We start from the raw sequence: 27,059 nt of genomic DNA on the forward strand, positions 1-27,059 counted from the left end.
TCAGAGTAGCAAAAAGCCTTGTTTGCCCAAGCCTGACTTAACTAAAAACAGACACACAGGGTTCTCTTTCTTCAGTCACAAGGCTGTTGGTTCAAATCATTTTTAATCACGCTTTCTGCTTCGTGCTTTTATTTTTAGCATTTTGAGCTTTTATTGTGATAGCCAGAAGAGAAACAGCTTAATAAAAAAAACAAGACTGGACAAAAAAAAGAAAAGAAAAACAACAACCCCCCCCACACACACTGTTTGATTGTGTGAAGACAGAGCAAACATACAGGCATTTCTGGGAACAGGAATTCTCTGTAATGTTGCTGTTTTTCCAAACATTTTTGGGGGCTCCTTAAAGGGGAAAATGTTGATGTGTGGTGGCATTAAACACTACGTACCAGCAGGTGGAGGCACAACACACACGGCAGATGTCCCGGTGAAGAGTTTACTGCACAGACCTGATTCATTTTCCACAATAAAATGCACAAAATGACAATAAAAATGTAGATATAGTGAAGGAATAAGCAGAAAGTCCATTGGATAAAAAGCATTTAAAGCCTACATAAAAAGGTTAATATGCATATGCTACTTTCCTTATAAAACCATAATAGTTAGTAAAAATAACAAAAATGTAATGTTTTGAAATAATATTTAAGTCACAATGGAGGTGTAAAACTTTAGTCTCGTTGTGCTGCATTTATTTCTTCTTTTGTGTTCTTATGTTTTGTACTCACTAAATTTGTGCATAAGCCTCAAAATGTCCATCTGCTTATTTTAACCATAACCATAAAAGTTAAACCAGAAAATGTCCTGTGAATAAGTGCTTTTGCCCATTTTTCCAGAATAACTTTCAATATCTGGAAGTTATTGCTTGTTAAAATAGGGTATTTACCATGTAAGAAAAACAAAAATAACAGTTTGAACAGTATAAAACATATTTAAAGTAACATTTATTTGAGTTTTTGTCTCAATGTCCAAAAACAGGCCAAAAAAATGGAAACTACGTACAGGCGTTTTTCCAACTCTCTCCTCTGTGGTGACAAAGACGCTGATTGGCCGGCTTCCTGCAACAGTGCGAGTGAAATGACTGTAATAACCACGCGTTGGCTTTCACGTGCACAAACCGTTGTGTAACTACGCTGATGCAAAGTGCGCTTGCATTACAGGGTTAAAAAATTATGTTATATTCAAAACAAAGTAAGAAACACAACATTGTATGTAAAACAGTATTAATTCACTGTTTCACGTCAGTTAAAAATGGTAGTAATACACATTATATTGAACAAATACCTAATAATAACATAATAATCTGCTGGGCACAGAAGCAACAAGAAAGCTGAGGCTGTCAAATCCTCTCTGTTGACATCCATCAGATTTGTATCCAGGAGGATGACTGTTCACTTTTTAAAGCCATCTTTTCTCCTCAAGTGACGCGTGACTGTGTGTAAAAGAGGAAACAAGGAGCATCAGTGAGCTCAGTTTTAATGGCTCACGCTGATATTTGACCCTGCAGCCATTAGAAAGTGACTCACTCTTACTGTACATGCACGTCTCTGATAGTTCTGACAAATTGCACTGCGTTAATGCTTCACCTGTTTCATCTCTGAGCAATTCTCTCCAATACACTCTGGTGTGTGCTGTATGCTATTGTAACATCATGCTTTATGTGTCGAGTGACTCACATGTGACACTGATGTTCTGGGAAACTCAGACACAAATACACACGTGGTTTTTGGGACAGAATTCCTTGCCTTGGTCTGCGGCGCTACTGTCTCAGAATATACTACCTGTGAGTGTGTGTTTGTCCATTCATCCCTTTTCTACCACTTAATCCTCCACTTGAGGGTCACGGGGGGGTTGTCATATTATGGGGTGAGGCTGCTCCACCTCAGGGCCAATACACAGACACAAGAAACAGTCCACTCTCACCGTGACACCTCAGGACAGTGGTTCTCAAACGTTCTATACCAAGCACCACCATTATCACCAATGTTAAAATACAGTGATGTAGGCAGATTTGTTCCCAGTAAAATCATTTGCTCTTTCATCATCCTCATCTTCCTCACATATACTTCACACACTGGTATAGTGACATTAGATTAAGATGGATCGTGAGATAAGGTGACTCTAATTACTATTATTTACTGTAAATTACTATTTATTTGTTTCATTTTCTGTACACTCTGATCACATACCCTGGTATATACAGTAGTATCAGTATAGTGTATATATATTATATATAAAGTATATATTATACATAATATCAGTATTTTTGGTTTTCCTCCAGAGAACCACCAGAGGAAGCTCACGTACCACTGGTGGTACACGTACTGCAGTTTGAGAACCATTGCCTTAGGACAATTGAGAGTGTCTAGTTAACCTAATCCCCAATCCGCATTCTTTGGATTGAGGGAGTAGACCGCAGGCCTTCATTAAGCAAGCCTCTTGTCTAGAGTATATAAAATGACTTGTTCTGTGGATTTGAAACCCAAATTTTAATGATAAAGTGATTACACACTTAGTATATTCAATTTCTGCTACTATTAGCTTTTTGTATGCACTATAAGCAGGGGCCTTGCTTTACAGAGGCCACCATTTTATACGAATATGTTTCCAAAGCAACCAAACCAGCCAGGGAATGTGATTAATGTTTAAAAGCTAAGGCTGACTATGCATGATTATTTTATGGTATGTGCTGGCCACCGTAGTTCCACTGATGTGCTTGGGTAGGAACTCTGGTAGGAATCATCAGAGACACCACGATACGATAGTATCACAATATGTAAGTCATGATACGATGTTATCGTGATATTGCGATATACTGTGTTTTTGTAAGCACGGCACCATCTTGATTTTTTTTCATGCTAATCCACTAAAACTTTAATATTCATTTTTAAGATTAGTTCAAAAAATGATATGCAAGCAAAATATCACAATATTTCACTGTATCGATTTTTCGCCATTAATTCTTATACACTGAACCCCTTTAGATGCCTGTAAAATGATCACAACCTGCTATTTAAAAAAAATATATGTTTCATTTCATCGCAATCCTCAAATTATAGTTTTACAATAAAGGGAAACAGTGACTGTGGACTTTTGTGAGTGGTAAAAGAAAAGAAAAGTCAACATTTCCATTTCAAATAAAACCTTGATATGGACTGCAGGATGTTAGTGGTCCCTAAAGTAGCACTGCATGTCAAATGGTCAACAAATCTCTCTCGCGGTGATTGAATTATTTTTCTCCTTGTGAGACTGATTTTCATGCTGTGTGATGGAAAACCATCTGACAGCACTGCCGCTTATTAGCCTTCCGCGAGGGGACCTCTCCTGCTCTGCTGGTGAGTTTCTTTCCAGGGCAATTTTTTATTGTCGCAGTAAGTGAAAACACCATTCATCTGGTTTGTGTCATGACTGGAACAAGCATTTCATGCGTCATTCTTTCATCCACAGCTAGGGCCCATGATGCACCTCCGCCCAAGCTCACTGCAGCTGTGATGGAAGCCAGGTTGTAGAGCGAAGAGCAGATGCAGGTCGCTGGTGACTCACACGCTGTGTTGGGACTAATGGTGTTTTCAACAAACCAAATAATAAAGTCTGGCCTTTTTAAGCTGACCAGAGACGACGCCTCTTGCCCCACATATGACTGCATGGATTAATCTCTACGATTCATTATCATTTAGACCTACATCATCACTTATCCCCCTCACGCCACATCTCCCTCCCGTTACTGCTGCTCTCTTCCTCCACTCCCTCGCTCCAGAGCCAGATAGATTACCTAATCAATCAAAGTTCCTAGAATCACATCCTGTGTGAGCAAGTGCGTGTGTGTGACAAAGTCACACAGGAGACATTTCCCATAATTACTTAATATTACTTCTGTTTTAATCTACACACATTCTGAAGGAGTCACGCAGGGAACTGTTCATGTTGTCTATGCACAGAAGCCTTGTGTGTTCTCTCAGAACTGTAATATCAAAATGTCTGAGAACGTGCATGTGTGTGTAAACACTGTCCTTGGCACCTGTCGTTCATTGTTTTAATTATGCTGCAAGAAACTGCACAAACGCAGACTGAAAACTTAATGTAAGCAAAGAAAAACTAGAGGATAACATTAAAAGTCCACATATTTACACCTCTGGGCAGCCATTTGCTATTACTGTAATAGCACAGGTGGAATTACATTTACATTTATAATTGAGTAGTATTTTTGTATGTGTAATTTTACTTTTACTGAAGTATGTTTTTCTTGGAAGTACTGTACTTTTCACATCCGTTACTGAGTAAAAAAATGTTGGCCTGTATTAAAAGTGAATTGGCGTTAATTATGGTGCCTGAGTGATTAGTGACCTTTGACCCACGTTGACTGATACATTATGTGTTTACATATTTTGTTTCAGCACTTTAACTTGTAAAGGTTTGCCTTTAATTAAAAACAATTCATGTGAGATTTGCAGGACACAAATCAACACTTGTTAAAAAAGTAACTAAGTAACTTTTACTCTGAGTACATTTTAAACAAGCTACTTATTTTACTTTAACCTGAGTACACTTTTCAAAGTATCAAAGTAATGGTACTTTTACTTGAGTAGAATATTTCAGTACTCTTTCCACCTCTGTTTAATTGTTAATTTTACTTGCAGTAAATTAAATGAAATTATTGAGTAGTTATTATGTTGTAAGCCACAAACTTAACGCATGTCATTGCTGTGACATATTGTACCCCTAAAAAGAACTACATATATATATACTGTGTATACTTTGTATAAAAATCAAATAAATAGCACCAGCCTTTCCAAACTCAGGGAGGCTTCTCTTGTACAACCTGTAATTTTTTTTTTCCCTCCTCAAAAAGAGCGATTATGGAGCGGGCAACACTGATAACACCTAAGGAATTTGAGGCATGCGCAAACAGCCCTTCCCCCATCCGCTCAGCTCCCTGTCCCCTTCCCAACCAACCCCACCCCCCACCCCGCCCTCAACCCCTTCTCTACTTTTTCCTCCCACTCCATCACGAGGCACTCTTTCTGCCTCTTTTACTCTCAAATCTGTTGCTCTGATTACTTCCAGCTGGAACATGTGGGAAATAGTTCACTCAAAAAAAAAAAAAAGAAACACAACTTCTTTTTACGCCTTTCAAATTTTGGTTAAAAAAAAAGAAGAAAATAATTGTGTTTTCTTTTCTTGTGCGAGGTTTGTTTAAACTTGATTGGAATTTTGTGTTAGACTGGATTTATACACATTTTATTAGCAAATACATGATTTCTGTGACAATGCCGATCCTCACTGACTGTTACAAACGTCCATTCATGTACTTTTGAAAGGAGCTGAGTCGCCATTCGTGTTCAGGAAGAAAAAACATGAGGGAAGTCATGAGAATATATGAGGAGTAAACAGAGAAAGTGCAGATCACTGTGGTTCTGCCTACAGTTTATTATGATATGACGTCTGATGTGATTTGATTTGATTCCATGTCTCAGGGCTTACATGCATTGATGTAAATGCCGCATTATCCAATAAAATGAAACAGTAAATAAATAAATCTGATGGAAAACCAGGCCTTACTTCTATTTTCCAAAGCTTCTACCCTTTATTTCTCATTGACATGAGAAGCAATTGAGACGGCAAGTAAATGATTATTTTTGTTGAAAAAGGTTCATATTTTAAAGTTGCTTTATAGATGAGATTTTTGAGGAGAACACAAACATTAAGCTGATCTTACTGGTTTACTGTGAAGGTAAGGATGCATTAAAAAGGCGGTGAAGGTTCGAGCCGTCTGACACCCAGCACAATGTGCACAATGAGACACTAATTCATAATAATGAGATGCTAAGTCATGTATATGAGGCATTAAGTCGCGTGTATGAGGTATCAAGTCATAATTATTAGATATTAAGTCATAATTATGAGATGTTAAGTCATAATTCTGCAATAATAATGAGATGCTAAGTCATGTTTTGAAATAGTATTTCATAGTTAAAAGGCAAAATATATAATTAAATACTATCTCATAATTATGAGATACTAATGATGCCAAGTCAATATGAGATATTAAGTCATGTATGTTAGATATTAAGTCATATATGCATGTCTATGAGATATTATATATACAATAATAATTGTGAGCTGCTAGGTCATGTATATGAAATATAAAGTCTATATGAGATCATGCGATATAAAGTCATATTTATCAGATACTAAGTCATATTTATGAGATGCTAAGTCGTATTTTTTGAGATGCTAAGTCATCATTTCGAGATAGTATATCATAATTTTATGACTTAACATCTCATAATTATAGGACATTATCTCATAATTATCACTCAGTATCTCATAATAATGACTCTTTTTTTTTCAACTTTAGTAAATATCATTATCAAAAATAAAGAGTGTAGATTTACATTCTAAACCTGTCCCTCTCTCCACAAAGCACAGTGCTTTACTTTATTTTATTGTTTTTATCAGGGAGTTATGATGTAACTGTTTGACACACAGACACAGAAGGATTTTTACATCTGTTCACAGAAAAAAAAAACTCACAGTGTTTGTGCCCATGAACTCCCCAAATTTCTTTGAATTTCTTTGTTAACCCCCGCCCCTCACCCCTTTCCTTCGATAAACTTCCCCTCTCACACTCTCCCTCAAAAACACATTCCGACCACAGGGAATGCTTGACTGATTGTCTGAGTACGAGAGCATGTGTGTGTGTGTGTGTGTGTGGTCTGTTGAGCAGACGTGTAAAATAACTAGTCTCACGTGAAACTCATTCATCTGTTTGTCTGTGCTGTCGTACACACATAACGTCTCTATTTGACTACAGCAGGGATGTAAACAACACCAAGATGATGTGCCATTAAGAAAAAACAAAATTAAGTAAGAACATGTGTTGGTCATTAAATTTTAAAACCTATCTCATCTGGAGCTACTTTTTACATAATGACTTTATTACAATATGCATGTCAGTTATTCACTACAACTGCTACAAAGTCAAAGAGTGACTTTCTTTTAAATTATTAAAATGCTTTCATCAGGGTGATGTGTTTGTTATAATACTATAGGTGCATTACCATCAATAAATTTGTTAAACACAACAGTTAAAATGACCATACTGTATCTACGGTGGCCCTAAAGTGCTAAAAACTACAACATTAAATGCTAAAATGCAACATTAACACACTAAAACATCAAGAAAACACAAAATATTACAAAAACACTAAAACATCGAGAGAGCACAAAGATTAGAAAGCTAAGGATTTGCTTATGTTTTTGTAGTGCTAAGGGTTTGCTAATGTTTTTGCAGTGCTAAGGTTTTGCTAATGTTTTTGTAGTGCTAAGGTTTTGCTAATGTTTTGTAGTGCTAAGGTTTTATAAAATCATTTTTGTAGAGCTAAGGTTTTGCTAATGTTTTTGCAATTTTTGTTGTGTTTTCTTAATGTGGTGTTTCCTTAATGTTTTTGTGTTTTTGTAATGTTGTTGTTTCTTAATGTTTTAGCATTTTTGTAATGTCTTTGTGTTTTCTTCTTAGTGTTTTGTTGTTTTTGTTTTCTTACTGATGCTGCATTTTCTTAATGTTGTCGTGTTTTGTTAATGTTGTGTTTTCTTAAATGTTGTAGTGTTTGACACTCCCGGGCCACCATATATATCACTGATTAAGGTATTTCAATAGTTTAAAAGTGTCTTGGAGTTTTTCTTTAACTTGGATTCTACATGTTTTCCAAGAAGCACTCCTACCCAAAGAATTTTCACTACTGCTGCTGCTGGATGAATGTTGCAATGGTATCTGTCATGTATGAACATAAATTAAATATACAGTTTGTCTAACTTGCGCGGTGTATGTTTATGAAGAGATTCCTGCTTGAGGCAGTCCACAGTTGACTTGTTATTTAATGTAGGTCAAGTGTCAAATGTAGCCCAGAGGGCTGGTGAATTTAACGGTAGACAGATTACAAAATACTTTTAGGACAGAAGTGGAACTCTGCCGTCTCGCCTGCTCTTTTAGCCGCTGTAACCTTGAACCCCGCACTGTGACAGTGACCGAGCCCCTTTACTCACACATGAACTCCCTGAACCTTTCCACACCATTCATGTCCACTTCCCTCCTCTTCCTCCCAAACAATAGCCCACTTTGACAGAGGTTCACCCCCACGGCGCTGATGCAGCTCTGCGTCTGTGAATGCATGTGTGTGGCTGCTAATGCAGGCAAAGGGAGGTCCTCACATGTGCAGTAGTCCATATATATTTAGCATTTGGGTGGCAGTGCTTAAAAATGAAAGAAAAATATGACTTCTATATCAGCTGTTATGTTAATAAACAACTAAAATGAAAAATAAATTGCTTAACAATGAACATTTGACCTGTGTTTTAAAACTATTCACTATGTACTCTATTAGGCAATCCATAGAGATACACACACACACACACATACATGCATGTGTGCACTCCAGAGGTAATAAGTATAGATTCACAGGCCAGAGAACTTGGGATGGAGGGGGCTGGGTAACTTAGCAACAAGCCTGTTGATGTCCAAACAATGTCGATGCTGTCGTCAGTGACTGGGTGTGTGCCAGACTGAGGTTCTGCTGAGTACAACAATGTCACTGGTGTGTTCCTAAAAGCAGACAGAGGGACAGCCCACAGACAAGCTGCAGAGCTGAATGAAACAGACACCGGCACAAAGTGCTTACCACACTTATTCATATTAATACCATTCTGTCCGATATTGTGCTGTTCACGTATAGACAATTGGGCAGCCTATGATAAAGGGATATAATAAAAAAATTGTTTTTAAAGTAAGATTTGTATGCTCATTTATTCCTCCAGGTTAAACTGTGATTATTGGCACTGTGTGTAATAACTGCTCAAATTTAAGTTCTAATAATTGGGAAATTTGTAGAGCTCCACTCCCTCATTTCAATAACAGACAAATTGTGAGGGGAACCACCGATTTTAAAATTCACTGCAGTCTGAGACTGTGTGGAAAAATATAATTCATACATCTTTTACGTCCAGTCTTCAAGAAAGTTACACTGATTCCTGGTAACAATAATAATAATATATTCAACAATGAACCACCATGACACACCAATGGAGCACATGGCTCTTACTCACTGGCTACTTTATTAGAAACACCTGTTAAACTGTTTATGAATGTAAAAATCAATTCAGCAGAAACTCTATGCATTTCAACATGTAGACATGGTCAAGGTGATCTGCTGACCAAGAATCAGAGTGAGGAAGAAAGATGATCTTAGAGACTTTGAACATGGCATGGTTGTTGGTGCCATACAGAAGCGTAGAACCGCACAGAGGAGAAAAAAATCTGAGCCATTTCTCTGTATTACAAGATAGTTTTCTTGTTATATTTAACATTAACACATCCACATAGTATTTAGTGTCTTCAGCAGACAGATGTAGTCTGAATCCTTCAGCAGTGCACGACAGCTGAAACGATCTCGCTATAACGAGAAACGGCTCAGCTCAGATTATTTTATACTCTGTGGGAGTGCTACGTTTCCATGCCATGGCGTCTTCCTCTGGGATTTTCACACGCAACCATCTCTGTGTTTTACAGAGAATAGTCAAAAAAATAAGAAACATTCTGTGAACCAAACCAAATTGTTACACTCAATGGAAACACTGCCTATGAGAAAACCTGTCCTCCCTGATGTATTGCCCCCAGTGGTAGTAGAGCTACAACACTGGTATTTGCTGTGAGAGTTAGTGAGGTTAGGGTTTAAAAATACTTAGCTAGCAGTAAGTTACAGACAATGACAATAACACATAAAAAAAATAGGACTTACCTTAGGTACGGTGTTCAATCAAATGCCGCTATTTGATGATGACACACACAAGGTAATGGAACTATTGGTCATAATCTGCTACAAACAACCAATAAGGTTCTTTGAATTGGAGCGCAGGCTTGATTTATTACATCTGTCTTAATTGGTCTTGATTGCTAGTTTCAGGGCTTCAATTGAAAATGATATTCATTTAAATAACGTTCACAGAAGACGATAAAGTACAATAAACACCGGTGTAACTTACAGCTGGTATCATCAAACGACAAATCTCAGTGTTTCAAAATGGGAGTTCAGTCTTACTGGTGACATCACAACTGGTTCCCACTTGCTCTGAGCGTACAACACATCAAACCTTAAAGCAGATGGGCTACAACAGCAGAAGACCACACCCAGTGCCACTCTTGCCATGTGCACCTCATGATGTGGCTGGTGTTTGTATATATAAGTTACCCAGTTGCAGCGGATTTGCAGAAGTGCTTTAGGGAACCATTTCTTTGTAGTGTAACCGGGTCTGATTATATTGAATGCCACTGCATTTTAAGCATTAGGTTTCAGCTGCCCATCTGTGTCGGGATACATCTCCCAGCCAGTCGCTGGCAACAGGAGAAAGTGAAAAGTCTTTTAAAAATAGCAGATGTAGATAAGAAGCCAGAGTCTGTGACCGGGCAGCCATGGATGAGATGTGAAAGGTAACTTCAGGACACTGCACATTCACACTTTGATGTCAAATGAATAGGTTTAGTACCCTGTGTGTGTGTGTGTGTGTGTGTGTGTGTGTGTGTCTGCCGTTTAACAGCCTTCGTCTGTGACCTTCAGAGGAAACTACAGGAAGTTGTTAGTGCTGCAACCACATACACTTCACATTATCCCAGCACCAGTCAACATCTCTGTGGATCATACAGATGTTTATTTCAGACCATTTACGAGACAGTATCTTTTCAATGGCCTGTGCTTATGCGACTGCAGCCTCCAGCAGTTTAAAATTGGCCAGATTTTAAGTCTCTTGTGTGAAAATGCCCCTGCATCAATACGCTGCATAATTTAGCACGGGAGAAATGGATTGCATACCAAGAGGCCATCACAGTATTTACAGTTATTCTGAGTCAACACAAATCCAACTAGAAATGAGAAACACATTTAAAGACATTACAATGTTTATGAGGAAGTCTAAAGTACGCTATTATTTTTGGAAAGGCCCAAAAAGCATATTTACTACATGTATCATTTCTATATTAGTAAGGACATCATACTCTTAGTCAGCGGTTCTCAAAGTTTTTATGCCAATTACCACCTGAGAAAATGCATTAAAATACAGTGGCGTAAATAAGTCGAGCAAAGTCAGCTAAGGACTTTTCACAGGAGGCAGATTTACTCCCAATAAGATAATTTGCACTCTCATCCTCCTCCTCTTCCTCACATATACTTCACACACTGGTATAGCCACATTAGATGAAGATGGAGCGAGAGATAAGATGAGATAAAGTTTAATTTTCTATGCACATTCCTCAGCTCCACTCCGATCACACACCCTGATATATGCAAAAGAACAAGATTTCTGAACCATGGCCCTATGTTATTTGAGAATAAAAATGCAGCTTTTTTAGATTTTTTTTAATAGCAAAACAAAAATGTTTGTCTAATCCTTTTTTTTTTCGAGCTGTCAATCCACCACAGGGCCATTTGGCCATGACAAAGTTGGCGGTGTCAGCACAAACAATAAATGAGGCGTATCGCCACAGTGCTCTCTATATACAAGTAACATTGCTTGGTATGCAGAGCTCAAACTTTATACGACACACTCAGCTTATTATTCGTAGCTTTAGTTTCATTTTAAAGGCACCCGTGAGGTGATGGCTATGAAAATGCCAGTGGTGAAGGAAAATGTTTTGATCCTGATTTGGTACTTTGCGATGTGAAGACAAAACTTAGCTCATTCTTTCTCATCGATTAAAAACAATGACATATACATTGTTTCTTGATTCTTATAGGTGGATGGTATTTCTTGCAGGCATTACATACTAATAATTACAAACATAAGCTGATTCCAGGTTCAACATAAAGTATTATATTTGCACCATTGTTGTTCATTAAAAAGAAAACACACATATTGCTCCATTCCTACCAATGTTGATAAGTCATATACACGTCATCGGTTTTAAGGTATTATAAAAAACCTCTTTGACAGGAGTTGATTTGCTTAATGACATTATGTGACATTATGTCCTGCTTTGACATCCAGACATCAGTGTGTTAAGAGCACTTAGCAATCAACACAAACAAACAAGGCAGAGTGGATGAAACTCGTCACACAGAAACAGAGTTTTGAGAGACCTGAAATGGTCATTTATGGAAACACCACCGTATGTTTTTGTGTAGACAACCAATATACTACTTTGGTAAAACAATGACATCATAGTTCCACCTCTGTCTTCTGCTGGCATTTACTGTCATTATCTTCATCGCCGTTGCCGTCATCTTCCTCTTGTGTTTGGAGATTGTGGTCCAGTGGCCGTTGCTTGTCTTTGAAACAGAGGAAGCTCATTTCAGGCCCAGTTATTTATACATACATTCTTACATAAATTCTGCAAACAAACCTCTAGAACAAGGAAATGTGATATTATGTAAAACTGAAATGCTATAATAGTGTTTTTATTTACAGTGTATATGTACAAATGAAAATGGTCTATATTATCAAGCAAATAACACAAAAAGACCCTCTATTTGTCCACAGACTTCCCTCGCAAAATCCACACAGGACTGAGGCAGAAAAGGCTATCAAAAGCTGGTTCCATCTTTCAGACACTCCCTCAAATCATCATCCCATCGTCTGCGCCCGACTACTGCTCCATTGACTCCAAGAGAAGCTGAGCTTCCCTGGAAGTGATGATTTTACCACATCTGTCCAATCATCAGTGAAAAAAACAGCTGATTCTGAACAAATGAAGCGTCATGAAAATAAAGTCTGCACATCTGAGGACGATGTAGGGCATGCTTCATGTGCATGCCCTACATCGTCCTCTCCTCTGACAAACATACAGGCTTGTCATATGCGTTTAGAGCTGTTTTGGGCGTTTTGTTTGGATGAAGGTTTCCTGAAACAATTCCATGTTTATGGAAAACCGTTTCAAAACGAAAATGACAAAGACTGTTTATGTTCTGTTCCATTTCTGTGTGGACAGGGCCTGAGTTTAAATACACTATATGGACAAAAGTATTTGGCCACACCTGTTAAGTATTTAATTCAGGTGTTTCAATCAGGCTTTGGGGTATACCCCTCATCTCCAATGAAGGACAGTCTTGACACTTCATCGTATCAAGACATTTGGGATGATTCTATGCTTCCAACTTTGTGGCAACAGTTTGGGGAAGACCTTTTTCTTTTCCAAAAATGACTGTGCCCCAGTGTGCAAAGCAAGGACTCTAAAGACATGGTTTTATGAGTTTGGTGTGTAAGAATTTGACTGTTCCTGTCCTCAACACCATCGAGCACCTTTGGGATGAACTGAAACAGAGATTGTGAGTCATTTCTTCTCGTCCAACATCAGTTACACTGAAAACAACTGCTTTACAAGTCACTAGCCACTCGTTTGTGTGTATGTGTGTCACGTGTAAAACGAAGTCGCTCTAGTTTCATGTTGCTGTGCAGTGATGACTCCGCCCACGTTGATTTTAAATGTTTGTTGTTATTTGTTTAATTTTCTATGCAGTCCAGTCAAAACTCCTCAGCTGGTATAACAGTATTTCTGATCCCCCCCCCCCCCCCACCCAAGTACTTTAGGAGGAAGCTTGCGTACCACTGCTGGTACACATACCACAGTTTGAGAACCATGGATTTAAATTAAATCAAATCAAATGTTAATTCTTAATAATTTTGTGTGCTGTGATTCGTTTTTCTGGGTGTAACGTGGTGGTGGTGGTGGTAGAAAGAAGGGAGGATTTAATAAAATTCTGTGTACAGAACCAATGAAGACTTGAGATTGAAGGAACCCCTTGAAGCAGCCCAGGGGCCTCAACAGCGGGGCCCCCTGTCCTGCAGCAGAGCAGCAGAGCAGCAGCAGCAGCAGCAGCACCACTCGCAGTCTAGCAGCGGGACTCCAGGCTCTCACTTCCCCAGCTGCTGACGTCAGCTGGCAGCCTGGGCTGTGCTCGCCGCTCCGCACACAGCGCCGAGGAAAAATGCTGCTCTCCGTACCGCCAAGGGCAGGAATCAACCCATACAACGGCTACAACAGCAGAAACAGCAAAAAGGTAAAGGCTTTCGGGGCTTTTTTGCCCTCCTTATTTCTTCAGGCTTGTTCTCCTGCTGCCGGACTGTGTGAGTGTGTGTGTAACTGCCGCCAAAGACAAGAGGAGAAGAGAGGAGAAGAGAGGAGAACGGCTTGTGACACTGAGCTGCAGTGTCCTTGAAAAAAAAACAGAAGCAGCGAAACGTAGTGAATTTAAGTTGAGACTTTAGTTGGAGTGAAAACACAGCTGAGAGAGCAGCTCAGTGTGTGTGTGTGTGTGTGTTTGTGTGAGAGAGAAAGCGGCCGCCGCTCGGTCCTGTCATGTTGTACAACTGCTGTTTTATTTGGTCGCGTTCGTGTGTGTGTGTGTGTGTGTGTGTTACTACAGTGAGGATGTCGATATGGCTCTGCTTACTCACATGAAGAGAAAAAAGTCAATGGTGGAGGGAGAAAACTACTTTTATGTTGCGTGTGTGAGGCTGTGGAAGTGTTTGTGGAAGTGGGGGTAGGGAGGACACGGCAGGCTGCGGGGAAACATGTTCGCTACAAAGTAAATCCAGCCTCTTCTTCTTCTTCTTCTTCTTATCCTTCTTTCCGTCACCTCACATCTACGGTAACAAAAAAAAATTGCTCTTCCATTGTCTCCGTTACCGCGTAAGTTTGCAAAAGTTTTTTTTTTCTCCTCGTTTCCCTTTTGAAATCGCACCATGCCCCACCCCTCGAAAAATCCCACCACACCATGATGACTACATTCCCAGGAATATGAATCGCTGCTCTCGTGGTTGCAGTCACTGTTGACATTTTCACTTTTGTTACCAACATGCGGGGGAGAGACACTGTCCTGCCAGGATCAATGTGGGATGTACAGGATAGAGGAAAGATTAGGTCTGCAACAGTTTATTTGATTATTGCTCAGTTACCAAATTAATCACTGACTATTTTGATAATTATTAATGGGTTTGTGTATGTAAAAAAATAAAAATAAAGATAACAACATATGCAGCAATAAAAAGAATATAAATGTGATAGTAGAATAAAATCTAACATATATGGACATACATTAGAGACATGGTAATAAATTGATAAATAGACACACATAAGTGAACTAATGGTGCTTTTCCATTATACAGTTCACCACTCAGCTGCTCTGGTGAGGTTCCAAGCGAGCTGCGCCGATACTAAAATGTGATGTTGACAGACTGCCGGTCACTGATTGATCAGAGAGTGTCGAGTTTTTTAGTTTGTGTGTTAGTGTCACGTATAAAACAGCGTCACAGCAGATTCACACAGCCGTGCTGTGACGACCCCGCCCACGTGAGGAGGTCGAGTAATGGAAAACGACAGATACCAAACTAGAGTAGAGCCGAGTAGTGCCAGAACTGTATATTGGAAAAGTGCCATAAGTGGCTGCCCCCAATAGTGTGTGGAGGAAAATAACACGTTTCAACATATAAAATCTAGGTATGTGTAAAAAAAATGGTTTTATTTTGGAGTTGAAGATTGAGTATTTAGTGCATATTTGCACATCTGTTCAAACCAAACCATTAAACTGGTTTACTTGTTGATTCAAGTTCACTATCACCGCACTCAGTGCCTCACTTTGAATACGAAAGTGCAAATAAATATTTGGCCACTTTAGTGATTTTACTGCCCTCTGATGTAAAAAAAAAACAAACAACAACAACAAAAGTGACACTGGTTTGGTTTAAATAACACAACTGTAATTTTATCAATAGTACTCAAGCACAGGCTACTCTAAGGAGGTGTTTAGGGCCCCACTATGGCCTGGATAGACATATTTTATTGAACCTAAAAACTTAATTTATGTGCTACAGCAGCACAAAATATTAAAAATATAAACTGGGCAAACATAAGAGATGGAATACAAAATATACAGATATCACAATAAAATGTAAGTACTATATGAGAAGCAATAAAACAACGGAATTGTAATACGGGTACTGTTTTGTTGCATTTTTCTATTCTGTTGTCGTTCTGTCTTTTGTTGTGAGATGATCTAAATAAACAACTGTTCAATGTTGTAACAATTTAAAATATTATAAAATATGAACAATTTCTTTACCAATTCAAAATGATACCAAATATGTTTCAGATAGGGCTATAAATTAGTCGCTATATAATCCACCAATTCATATTGTGGTCTTTAAAAAAGTGGGTCCCCATGTAGAGAGTTTGGAAAAAACAAATAGAAGACAAAAAGAATAGATTGAAGAATCACTGTTTGAAAAAATAAAATAAAATAAAATATTATGTTTTCTTAAATTTTACTTTTTTAAAGTAGTCATTAGCTGCAGCCCTAATAACATGATATGAATTCTAAAAAAGGACTAGTTTTAAGGACCTTTAGAATAAAAAGTGTTGTTGTCTTCCTAACCCTCTCCCTCCTGCTGTGTAGTGCACTCTGATTTGTTCTGGCTGAAGTCACGACTATCATGTGTCTTCTCTCTATGGACAGAGCTGGCTCATTAGTGATGGCAAAAGCTCTTTCATTAGACAAGAAAGAAAAAAAAATACATATATCTATACGGGATTGCCTCATTTCCCTCTGCTCTGCTCAGCTGTGTCTCTGTCTGTCTGTGTGTTTTCCTGAATGGCATTTTTAAAATGTATATTGACGTACTGTCTTGGGCAACGCCTTGCTGTTCATTCTGATGTCAACACTGAGGAAAACATTGTTGTCTGTGAAATGTTTGTATTGCGCAGACACGCATACGCAAAGCTGCACTCACATTGGATGTTTTCTTCCATTTTCAATGCTGTTATTTACTTCAGGTTGAACCACATTTCACTTCTTGTAAAGCAATGCCTGTTACAATATAACGGTGTTAAAGCTATAGTCTGTAACTGGCTTATTGGGCAAAAGCCTCTTCATGTTCATACAGTAAATTAAAGCTGTTGGTGATTTTTGTTGATGTTATTATTCTGTCTCTTTTTGGTGGCAATGTAGCATTATTTGTATGCTGCGTTCTTCATCTGAAAATGGGCTCTCACTCAAGCAATATTATCAGACCTTACTCAGGGAGCGTTTGTGTGTATACAGCGACAGCACAGTGGCAGGAGGAGTTTGTCTTGTCAAACTGGGTTTTTTGAGCAGTGGAATTCACTTCGGAAACTTTTTGATCTGTGCTGTGTTTTCAGTCATACTCCAACCTGTTTGCAGCCGCCTGGCTTTACTAGCTCCATGCTAGTAGTTGTCTTTGTCTGTCTCGATATGAAATAAAACACTTCCTGTGTACAGTGCGGGAATGTTGCCAGGCAACGTGAGATAAAAACACTTCTATAATGAGAAGCACACAGGGAGTTATGTGGAGCTGATTGACTTAATGAACACTGTGAGCTCATTTCACAGTGGTTTGAATCTAATCAATATTGTTTTATATTTAAACATTACAGTTTGAAGTTGTCAAAATAGTAAACACTACAGTTTCAATAGCAGTGTTTCCACCGAGTGGAACAGTTTGGTTTGGTATAGTATGGTACATATGTTTTTGTGTGTTTCCATTAGAAATGGTACCATAATAACTGGCCCTAACTGTTCAATTTCTTGATATCCTTCCTTTGATGTACCAGACTAAAATGTTTCAAAACGGGCGACAGAAAAATCTCACTTCCTTGTGATCGGTTTAAATATCCCAATGTATGTTAAGGCAAACGCCCACAGTCTGTTCTCATACAAACCTCGACGTCTTGTTGAGACAAACAGCCACAAACTGAGCAGAATAGAAGAGCTGCTGGATGTCCTCCATTGTTGCCTGTTGTGATGCGTTCAATGTTGTTGTTTTTTGCACTCACACCGGTACAATGTCACACTGTGACCGTTGGGCTCAGCCCACACCCCGCCTACCAAGTGAAAAACTGGAACTGTTTAGTGCCAAGGCCCTAATAATGTTGTCGGTAACCCTTGCAGTACTGTAATAAACAAGACAAATCAATTTTTTTTTTCGACCAAATTTCGTTGACATATCTGTCACTACTTGACCTAACCACCTGCATGGCTCATTATGATGATATTTAGTGTCATCTTACAGGTGGTTCAGACATGATGTGGTCAGTTTTAATGAAGCTCTACTCACAGCACTCTCTCCTCTACTCAGTTTCAGGCAGTGAGTGTTCAGTGAGGTTTGAGGGCAGATCTTTAAAGCAGAACTTTGCCATTCTGGTTGCTTTTTTGCCCTTTTCTTTACAGAGCTTCCCCTACAGTTTTTGAAGTATGTGTATGTTTACAAACACCACCGTAAACATCCATCCATCTGCTGCTTTATCCTCACCCCTCCCTCTTCCTAAACACAAGCCATGGAGCTATGTCCATGTCGGAATCCGTTTTGCATTCTCCTCAGTTTTTACTTCTCGCCATTGGAAAAAGGCAGTCCGATGTTTACTTGTGTGTGGCCCCCTCGTTTCCTCTTGCTCCAACAATGGTTTTCTCAGCTTCTTTTTCACCAGCTCTGACGTGATGAACGTCTAAAGTAAAGCTATCCCTGCCTTGATCTTCTAGCCGGTACCAGGCTATGGGGCGTGTGTGTAGTAAAGCAATTTGTGTTTCTCGCGAGACCCAAGACTTCGCAAGACCTCCCCCTCACACAGTAGGGGGAGTGGAAACAGCCCCCAATCTCTCCAAGCCAGTAAACCACCTCAATGTCCAAAGCTGTTAAATTTCAGTAAAAATCCTGCATAGTTCTGATTAAAAGAGAGAGCAGATGTATCGGCTGCAGTGATTACAGTTTAGCATGGTGTTGTAACCTGTCTAGACTCAGATTTGACTTTCTTGTTTTTTCCAGGCAACTGTTTTTTATTGATGGTGTTCAACAAATAACATATGAAACTGTTTCGGAAACAAATTAGAGACAAATTTTTTAAATGTCAGATCTGGCAGTTTCGTTCCTTTAATTTGTAATGTGTATCCTTAAAATTGTAAAGTGTGACATTCAAGTTGAGTTCATACGATGCTTATTAAAGCTGTCAGTTCCACCTGACGCTCTCTGTGTTTCTCTCATTATAGCAGAAGCAGAGAAGAAACTGAGGCAAAATAATAACGTCATCTACAAAAAGGATGAGCAAAAGTTAAACATTGCAGCTTTAAGCCACAAATACTTGATATGTAAATTGCAAAATTAATTTTCAAAAAGAAACATTATCTTTTCCCATATATGTAAGGATGTTTCTGCTTTTTCGTGTCATATATTGTTATAAATGGAATCAGTTTTTTTTGCACGTTTTTTTGAAACAAGATATTTGAACACATCCTTGGGTCTTGGAAGCAGTGATGATGATTCGTTTTAACATTAAAACAGATTCAGCAATTATTTAAGATTAGCAGCGTGGTTAATAATTCAGTAGTTGTAGCTATTGTATTGTAATTGTACAGTTAGATTAAGTTACGTTGCAGTTGGTATTTTGATAATCCTTGTTCTTGTTCTCCTGTGTGTGTGTGTGTGTGTGTGTGTGTGTGTGTGTGGTTGCTGTCTTAATTTTCTGCAGCTGAAGTTCACACAGAGGTCACGTTCTTGTGTTGTGATTCCTAACATTTCTCTTTCTCACCTCCACCTCCCTCTCATTCTTTCTGCCTCTCGCTCACATTGTGTTATACCTGAGCTGAAAAGAAAACAAAATAAAAAGTTCAGCCACTCAAAGGTGTTAGGTTTTTGTCGTGCTTAAAGCCACAGCACCTTATTTCCTCCCTAAAATAAATAAAACAAATATCCACTCACATCAGACTTGGTGGGTTTCTTCCTGTACGGAAAAATAACAGGAGACGTTTGTCACTTGTCAACGTATCATGCCTCTCACTCGAGGCTTCATCAAAAGCTCATTTAGTTATTTGTTCTATTATTGGCGGAGTATTTTTGCACCAAATGCAAACCTACTACTATGATCTGAAGCTCAGACGCTTAAGAACTTGTCCGATGAAAACAAAAAGAAAAGAAAAAACATTAACACGAGCATTAAAATAGTTGCTCACCTAGAAAGTGTTTGTCTAAAAGGGACTACAATTAATAAAATAAGTAATTTTATTTTCATCTCTATAAGCTTAATGACATCACCAGGATCTTACTTTACTTTAATGACATTTATATTTACACAACACTCGCAGTATAACTGATTAGAATTCAATTTATATTATTTAAATAAAGAAATAGATCACTTTAGTAATCATAATCAATAATTAGTAATCAGTCTTCTTAGTATTAAGATTGACCAGAGTCTAACACAGGATACATTCATATATTTATTTATTGTAGGTTTTTAAACATAGGCTTTTTCTCATCGATACTGGAATCATGTATATGCAATGACAAGTACAGTCTCCATGACTCGTGTGGGGTTGTAGGATCACTGTGCAGCCCACATTACATGTACTTGTGTGGTTTCTTTGAGTTCACGTTACATGAATGACCTTTTTGATGTTCGTTCTCTTTCTCCTTCTCTCTTTTCTTCTATCAGAGGAACCGGTATTGTATTCTTGTTCAGACACCCTGTCCCGTCTCTGATTGTCTCTTGTGACTTGAGATCTCATTTTGGAAATGCTGGAAATTTGAATAGTGGGTATGCAGTGATGTCTGGTAGGCATGGGCGGAACTCTGTGCGTGGGTCATGTCTTTGGATATCTCCCACTTAGCGACTGCCAGTCGTAAACAATTAGGGATGATCATCCACAACATACAAAACTTGAATAATTGGGCTGATAATTGTGTCACGTAAACTTGGTTGAACTTGAAGGAAACATCAGGTCAGAAATGATGTGTCAAGTGTGACTGATTTCACGTCTACTGGTAGCCAAATATATTAAAGTCGGGTCGTGATGTTGCTCTGTGTCTGATGGATGTTAAGAATGGCTTACTTTGGAGTTTGTCCTGTCTTTGGGTTTAAAATGAATGAAGAGCAGAGCGCAGTGTGACTGTTGGTAACTTACATAATTAACTTATCAACCTGCGCATAACAACTTTATTCCTCCTATTTAAGAAAAACATTAGAGCTGGACTGATAAAGCAGATATTGGTGTATAGGTTGGCCTCTATAGTCGTAAGAAAATGGAACAGAGGCTACACTATCTTAACACCAGAGACCATGGACGAGATTCATGATGTAAAATGTCAAACGTGTGTTCCTCGACCACAGTTACAAGAATTTATGCTGCAGTGATTTATCCTCAGTGAACTCTGCTGTAAAACCACCTTTGTCCCGTTGGCCCTCAGCCAGGTATATGTGTATCTAACTCTTGTTTAATGTGTCCGATGTTTTTGGATTGGTCCGTGCACTTCTGTTCCAACTGCATGAACCCGCCAAGGCGAACAGGTATGGAGGGAAACGTTGCCCTTGGAGAAAACACAGCTGTCAGGCGCCCGCTGCCAAGTGATGCCAGACACCACACATTTTGTTAGATCCCTAGCTGAGCTTTGCAGGCGTCTGTTTCCATGTCACCCTGCCCGTGTCATCTGACCTGACCTGTCTTGAAAGCCTTGCATGAGTGTGCACGTGCTTCAAGGCGTGAGCTTCAACAGGAGAGATGAATAGGTGCTCGTGAAGAGACAAAGGGAAGGGGTTGGTGAGAGACAGAGCGGAAGCGGGACTTAGGAGAAACGAGTCTGAACGTGAGTTTTGGGTGTCCCTGTCACCTGGTTGGAATGCAGAGCTCCTCGTTCAAGTGGCCATGTGATAAGATCAAGAGGAGAGACGGAGGATTTCCTGCCATGCTGCAGTTGCCTCCTATACAAGACACACACAGTCCTCACATAACCCTCTGCTAACATTCTTGTAGCTCCCGAGCTGATTTGCTCATAAACGTCTGTTGAGACAAGAGAAAATGGAGTGCTGTGATACAATGTTTTGTCCATATATGAGCATCAGCATTAGAGTTTTTTTTTTTCTTGCTGCTGTAGGAGTGAATGTTTTAAGTGGAAAAAATGTTTTTCCCATGACTCATTTACCTTTCTATTAGGCATCTCTGTCACTGTAATTCTATACAAGGTGGATGCTGCGTCCACATTCAGCCTGGCTATAAATCTGTTCATTAGTCGGTCCGATGGTCAGAGAGTCATAGCTCTTTTCTGCCTGAGGAGAAAACAGGCGCTCCTGTAGCGAGCGGACAGGACATGGGAAGACAGGCTAGACCCCCCAAGAGCCAGGAAATCCCTGGAATTCTATGGGGCAAACTAAGGTCAACTGAAGAAGCCCCCGAGGCAGAGACAGACATTAAACAGCAATGTGTGCATCTAAAAAAGGGAGTTGACCGTCTTAACAGTTGCACTTCAGCAAAGAGAGAAAGAGGGAGTAGTGAGTGTTTAAAATAGTCTTATAAATGTCATTTTGTAACGTCGGCACATAAAATACTGAGTTCTTTATTTACTGAGAGATCATCATCACACTCAGCCACACTCATCCTGTCAGAGTCTCGATCTAAAGCTACATTTAGATGAGAAAAGATTATTTATAGAAATGCTCCACAGTTATCTTTAGTTGTGTTCAAAAATACCCAGTGATATTTTTGAGCCGTTTGTTTACTCTTTGATCTATACTAACTTCTAAAACTGACCTTTAACCGTTCTCCCTTCTGTTCTTAATTTTTAACTAGTTATTAACTTTTTTTGGGGGGGATTTTAATAATAAGTGTAACATAATAGTTATGTGTGTTTTTCTGAAGTTTCAGGTTTCAGATATTTCGAGGGTGCCTTGTGGCCAACTTTGTTAGCCGGGTATTTATTCAGATGAAAAAAGTCAACATGATGCTTTCATTTGAACTGGGAATTTGGCAAGAACAGATAGTTTAGGGCAGTGCTGGACCCACGGCTGGTATGATAAAAATGCCTTTAAATACAACAATGCAGCTCTGCCATGCCTTTTATTTTTAGAAAGGTAGCATCTGCTTTTTTTTATGCTGTCAAAATGTGTTAATTATAAGAATACAGTTTGTTTTTTGGATTTTCATTAGCATTCTTCCTAATTAAAGCAAGAATGAGAGCACTAATGTTGTGCCTCAAGTCTATTAGTTATGATTTCCTGCATCCAGTGCACCCCTCATTTGATTTCACTAAATGGAAAGTAAAATTCCAAATGTAATATATGTTGATTTATGACATTCAAAATGATTGTAACTGATAATGTCTTGAATATGATGTCCTTTATGTACATTACACCCTGCTGCTTGTGCGGGTGTACTCCTGGACCTGATTGTGTAACTAATCCTGGCGTTAAAGAGCTGAAAGTGCGGAACATAAAGCCTCCTGTCTCTGTCTTACTTTGCGCAGGTTTGAGTCCCCAACTTTCCAAGCATGAGCAAACACATGCAAAACGTTCAGGGTGTTTAAGCAATAAAGGAAGAGAGGATTATCCTCAGAGGAAAGACTGAAGCAGCTGCTGGCAAAACAGGGGTCAGAGAGGCTTTCCTAGTCTCCTACAGGGGCACAGTGTCTTATAGATGGCGCCTTATTAGCAGGATTGGTTGATGTTGCTGGTGGTCCTCGTGGGACCACGTCACCCTGCTGGGCATTTCCTAAACACCGAGTGATCAATGATCCTGTCTTCTGTCCTGAAGTTAACCCATTGTCCTCCAACCATTCCATCTCTGGAGTGAGATAATCCAGCCTCTGGGACCCTGCGGAGCTCCGTCAGAAAGCACGTCTGCTCTCGGTCATATATACCAGACGTTTGGCTGTTAAATGAATGTAATTAGAGTCATCTACTCACTGCAAACAGGCACAACATTTTGTCAGGTCTGGTGGACCCTCTGTGTAATCTGTGCTGAAGTACTGATATTTATAGCTTCTATCTTATTTGGGAAATTGCCAGTTGATCTATTCCTGGAGAGAGAGGTCTTTTTTTCTGAGTTGTTGATTGGGGAATGTGTTCATCAAAACATCTTTATCACAGTGACATGTCTTAACCTGCATGGTTACACAATCTTTTGGCAGATTTCTCAAAGGAGAGCCCATCTAGTCAGATGAGTTGTGGTACTAGTTGTTTTGTGACAGACATTCATGTTCCCATACACTGACATGTTGACTACCTGAGTTTATGGTGTTCACTGGCACTGGCTTTTACCAGACTGGAAACAAAGCAAGAAGTGAGCAAGAAGGAGGTTTAGTCACTCAGGTAGATGACAGGTAATTACAATAACTTGGGCTTGGTAGTGTCTTGTTTCCCAACTTGATTCAATTCCAAGTCACAAAGTCTGTATTTGATTTTAGTTCTGATTCAGTTTGATGTTGTTTCACTCAGGGATATATTAGTTACAATACCAATTTTGCTTAAATATGAAATACATTCTCAGAGAACTAAAAGCTTTTGTCAGACCTTTATGTCTTTTTCCGAAAATCCACAGCAAAACCAGACATCTGTCTCAGACTTGGCGGTGCCTTCAGTGGATGAGCTCCCGATGGTGGTGCCATTTTTCTAGGTCCGCCTTTCACTCACGCAGCCAGGTCTTGTGAGACGAATGGCATTAATCATGGGAAAACAGCATATTTTAAAAGATTGATCTCATAATTTTTTGATCTGATGTCAAATAACTGAAATGTAGATTTTAATCAGGAAAAAAAAGATTCTCGGGGGTTAAACTTCCAGATGGTTCGTATTACAAAATTCTAATTTTATTTACCTTCAAAACCGAGTTTACTTTCATTTAAAAAGAATCACAGTAAAACATGAACCACTGCCAACCACAGTCTCAGAGACAGAGGCAACGCACGCAACATGGGTTTGTTTGCATGAATGAAAACGTCGCTGAAGGCAACGAGAGCACTCCTGCAATTTCTCTGCCGTCTAAGAGGATTAAAATGTGTTGGTATTTTGTTTTTACGGAAGTGCTGAGGGAAACTTGATTGGACTGTCACCTCAGCTGCAAACCATGCAGAGAAAATAGCTGTGAACGAGCACAACACTTTTAGTTAACTGTTTGGCCACAATGTTGGTACTTTGTTGTTCTTTTATGTCCCTGTTGGAGTCAAGGAATATGCAATTGTTTATCTGAACTTCATTTGAACTGGTTGATGTAATGTCAGTTTTTTTTGGCACATTGCATTCATTATTGTTAGAATATTAATTTGTGTTTATATTTTGTATGGTGCATGACATTACATATACTGAAATGCAGCACAAAAGAGCGCATGTCTAGTAATAATTAAATGAATCAACATATTTTAACAATGAATACTGACAAGCATGAAAGGTTTGGTCACTGTAAATGTGACCTTGTGTCCTCATACCGTCTCATTCACATGTAGTAACAAACTCTTTGTGTGCACCACTGTTATTGAATTCTCCTTTGTTTTGATAAGCAGACATTGTGTGTAATGTGGACTGGACTGAACTCTGCCACTGAGGCTCCTGTTAACAGTTAACCTGTGAACGTAAACACAGCAGATCACTGTGTTGAACCTGTAGTACTGGCTTATGTAAGTTTATGAAAGAGAAAAACACAAGCGTGAACAGATGATTCATTGAAATAGTAGTAATACTATCATGTTTTTGTTTTTTAAATGTCCAAATTTGTGATCAATAAAGTCTACATATCTTTATGAACAAAAAATGAGAATTGATCAGCACTATTACCTCCTCCTCCACCTCATCAGTGGAAGTAAAATCATAGAGAAAGGCAGTATATGCATTGTCAGTCTATAATTGAATTCTGCACCATCAGACTAACTAAATGTTAGTATTAGATGGATGGTTTTGATATACACCACAATATTTCTTTGTGGTCCTGAAAGTAAAAAAAGAAGTGACCCAGCGTGGAGAAAATATAAGAGGCCCTCTTTTCCCACCATTGAGTCAGCAGCCAAGAGGCCCGTAGTCCCCAGTATTGGTGAGTGTTGACGTGAGGCCCATATCATTTCATTTTCCGCAGCACCCACATAATCATCTGTCTAATGCTGGACTTCATTCTATATCAAAACATCTCGCGGTGCTATTTTGAGGTGTGCGCACTTTCAGCAAAAAATGAAAAAACATGCCTGTTATTTTCTGATATCAAGTGTTTTGGAAAAGTGTTTCTGTCGAGCATTGATGCACAGAAAACTCATTCCGACGTTTCTTTTCTCGTGGCAGCAGACCTATGTGTCCTCCGGACACCAGATGGCGCCCCCCAGTCCCAACACCAACAGTAGCAGCAACTGCAGCAGTGGAGGAGGGGAACAGCTGAGTAAAACAAACCTGTACATCCGCGGCCTCCATCCGGGGACAACGGACCAAGACCTGGTCAAACTCTGCCAGCCGTAAGTCACTTATTGAACTTGAACACCTTTTCATTGTGTTTGTTTGATAAAATGATTTTGGAAGAAGAAGGAAACAACTAAAAAAATAATTTAAGCTGAAATGATGTGATATGTTGGCAGAACACAAACAACACAAACAACAAAAAAACATCACATGGACACGACAGCTGTACCATGGCACAGTGTGGTACGTGTTATTTTGTGTTTCCAGTAGGAACGGTACCAAAATAAGTAGCTTACCATTCCATTTTTGGCACCCTTCCCTTGGGGTACCAGAGTAACATGGTACTGAAAGACCAGGGTAGAGCTAGACTGGCTCCACCCACAGAAAATGTGACTCCCTTGCGACCAGTGGAAAGACCCCATGGAAGTCTATTCTTATACTAAGCTTGACGTCTTGTTGAGACAAACAGAGCAGAAAAAAAGACATCGTTTGTTGTTATTGCACTAGTACAACATCATGCTACATATCGCTCTGACACGGCTAAAGAACACAGCCCACACCCCGCCTACCAAGTAAATGTACTGTTTAGACGAAACGCAAGCCTGACCCAGGGCTGAACCATTTCATACTATACTGGACCAAACCAAATTGCTGTAATGAACTGATCAACGATAACCGTTTGTTTCAGAATCTCACGAAAGTGCAAATGCCGTTTTAGTGTCACAAGTGTTTTGCTGCGTCGGTGCCTCCTTTGTGGTGGCGGTTCGAGTAGATTTGTTGTATTGACTGTCCAACAGATTTTTGCTACTCTGACTGTGCAGAGCCAAACCATTGTCATAGCTGTTCATGGGCCATGCTTCAATTCCATTTGAAA

At 39.1% G+C, this 27,059-nt stretch overlaps 1 protein-coding gene across 2 annotated transcripts in view; it reads left to right on the forward strand.

Moving 5' to 3' along the window:
• The first annotated feature begins 13,865 nt into the window (after positions 1 to 13,865).
• LOC131460610 (RNA-binding motif, single-stranded-interacting protein 2-like) overlaps positions 13,866 to 27,059 on the forward strand; it is a 34,951-nt gene continuing 21,757 nt past the window's right edge. Inside the window, exons 1-2 of one of the 2 annotated variants that reach the window (XM_058631235.1) lie at positions 13,866 to 14,036; positions 26,075 to 26,241. In XM_058631235.1, coding sequence (XP_058487218.1) covers positions 13,965 to 14,036; positions 26,075 to 26,241 — 239 coding nt within the window. In that variant the 5' untranslated portion in view covers positions 13,866 to 13,964. The remainder of the gene's footprint in view (positions 14,037 to 26,074; positions 26,242 to 27,059) is intronic. The other variant, XM_058631236.1, reaches the window with a different exon arrangement.

Source organism: Solea solea, chromosome 6 (genome assembly GCF_958295425.1).
Source record: "Solea solea chromosome 6, fSolSol10.1, whole genome shotgun sequence".
Taxonomy (NCBI): Eukaryota; Metazoa; Chordata; class Actinopteri; order Pleuronectiformes; family Soleidae; genus Solea; species Solea solea.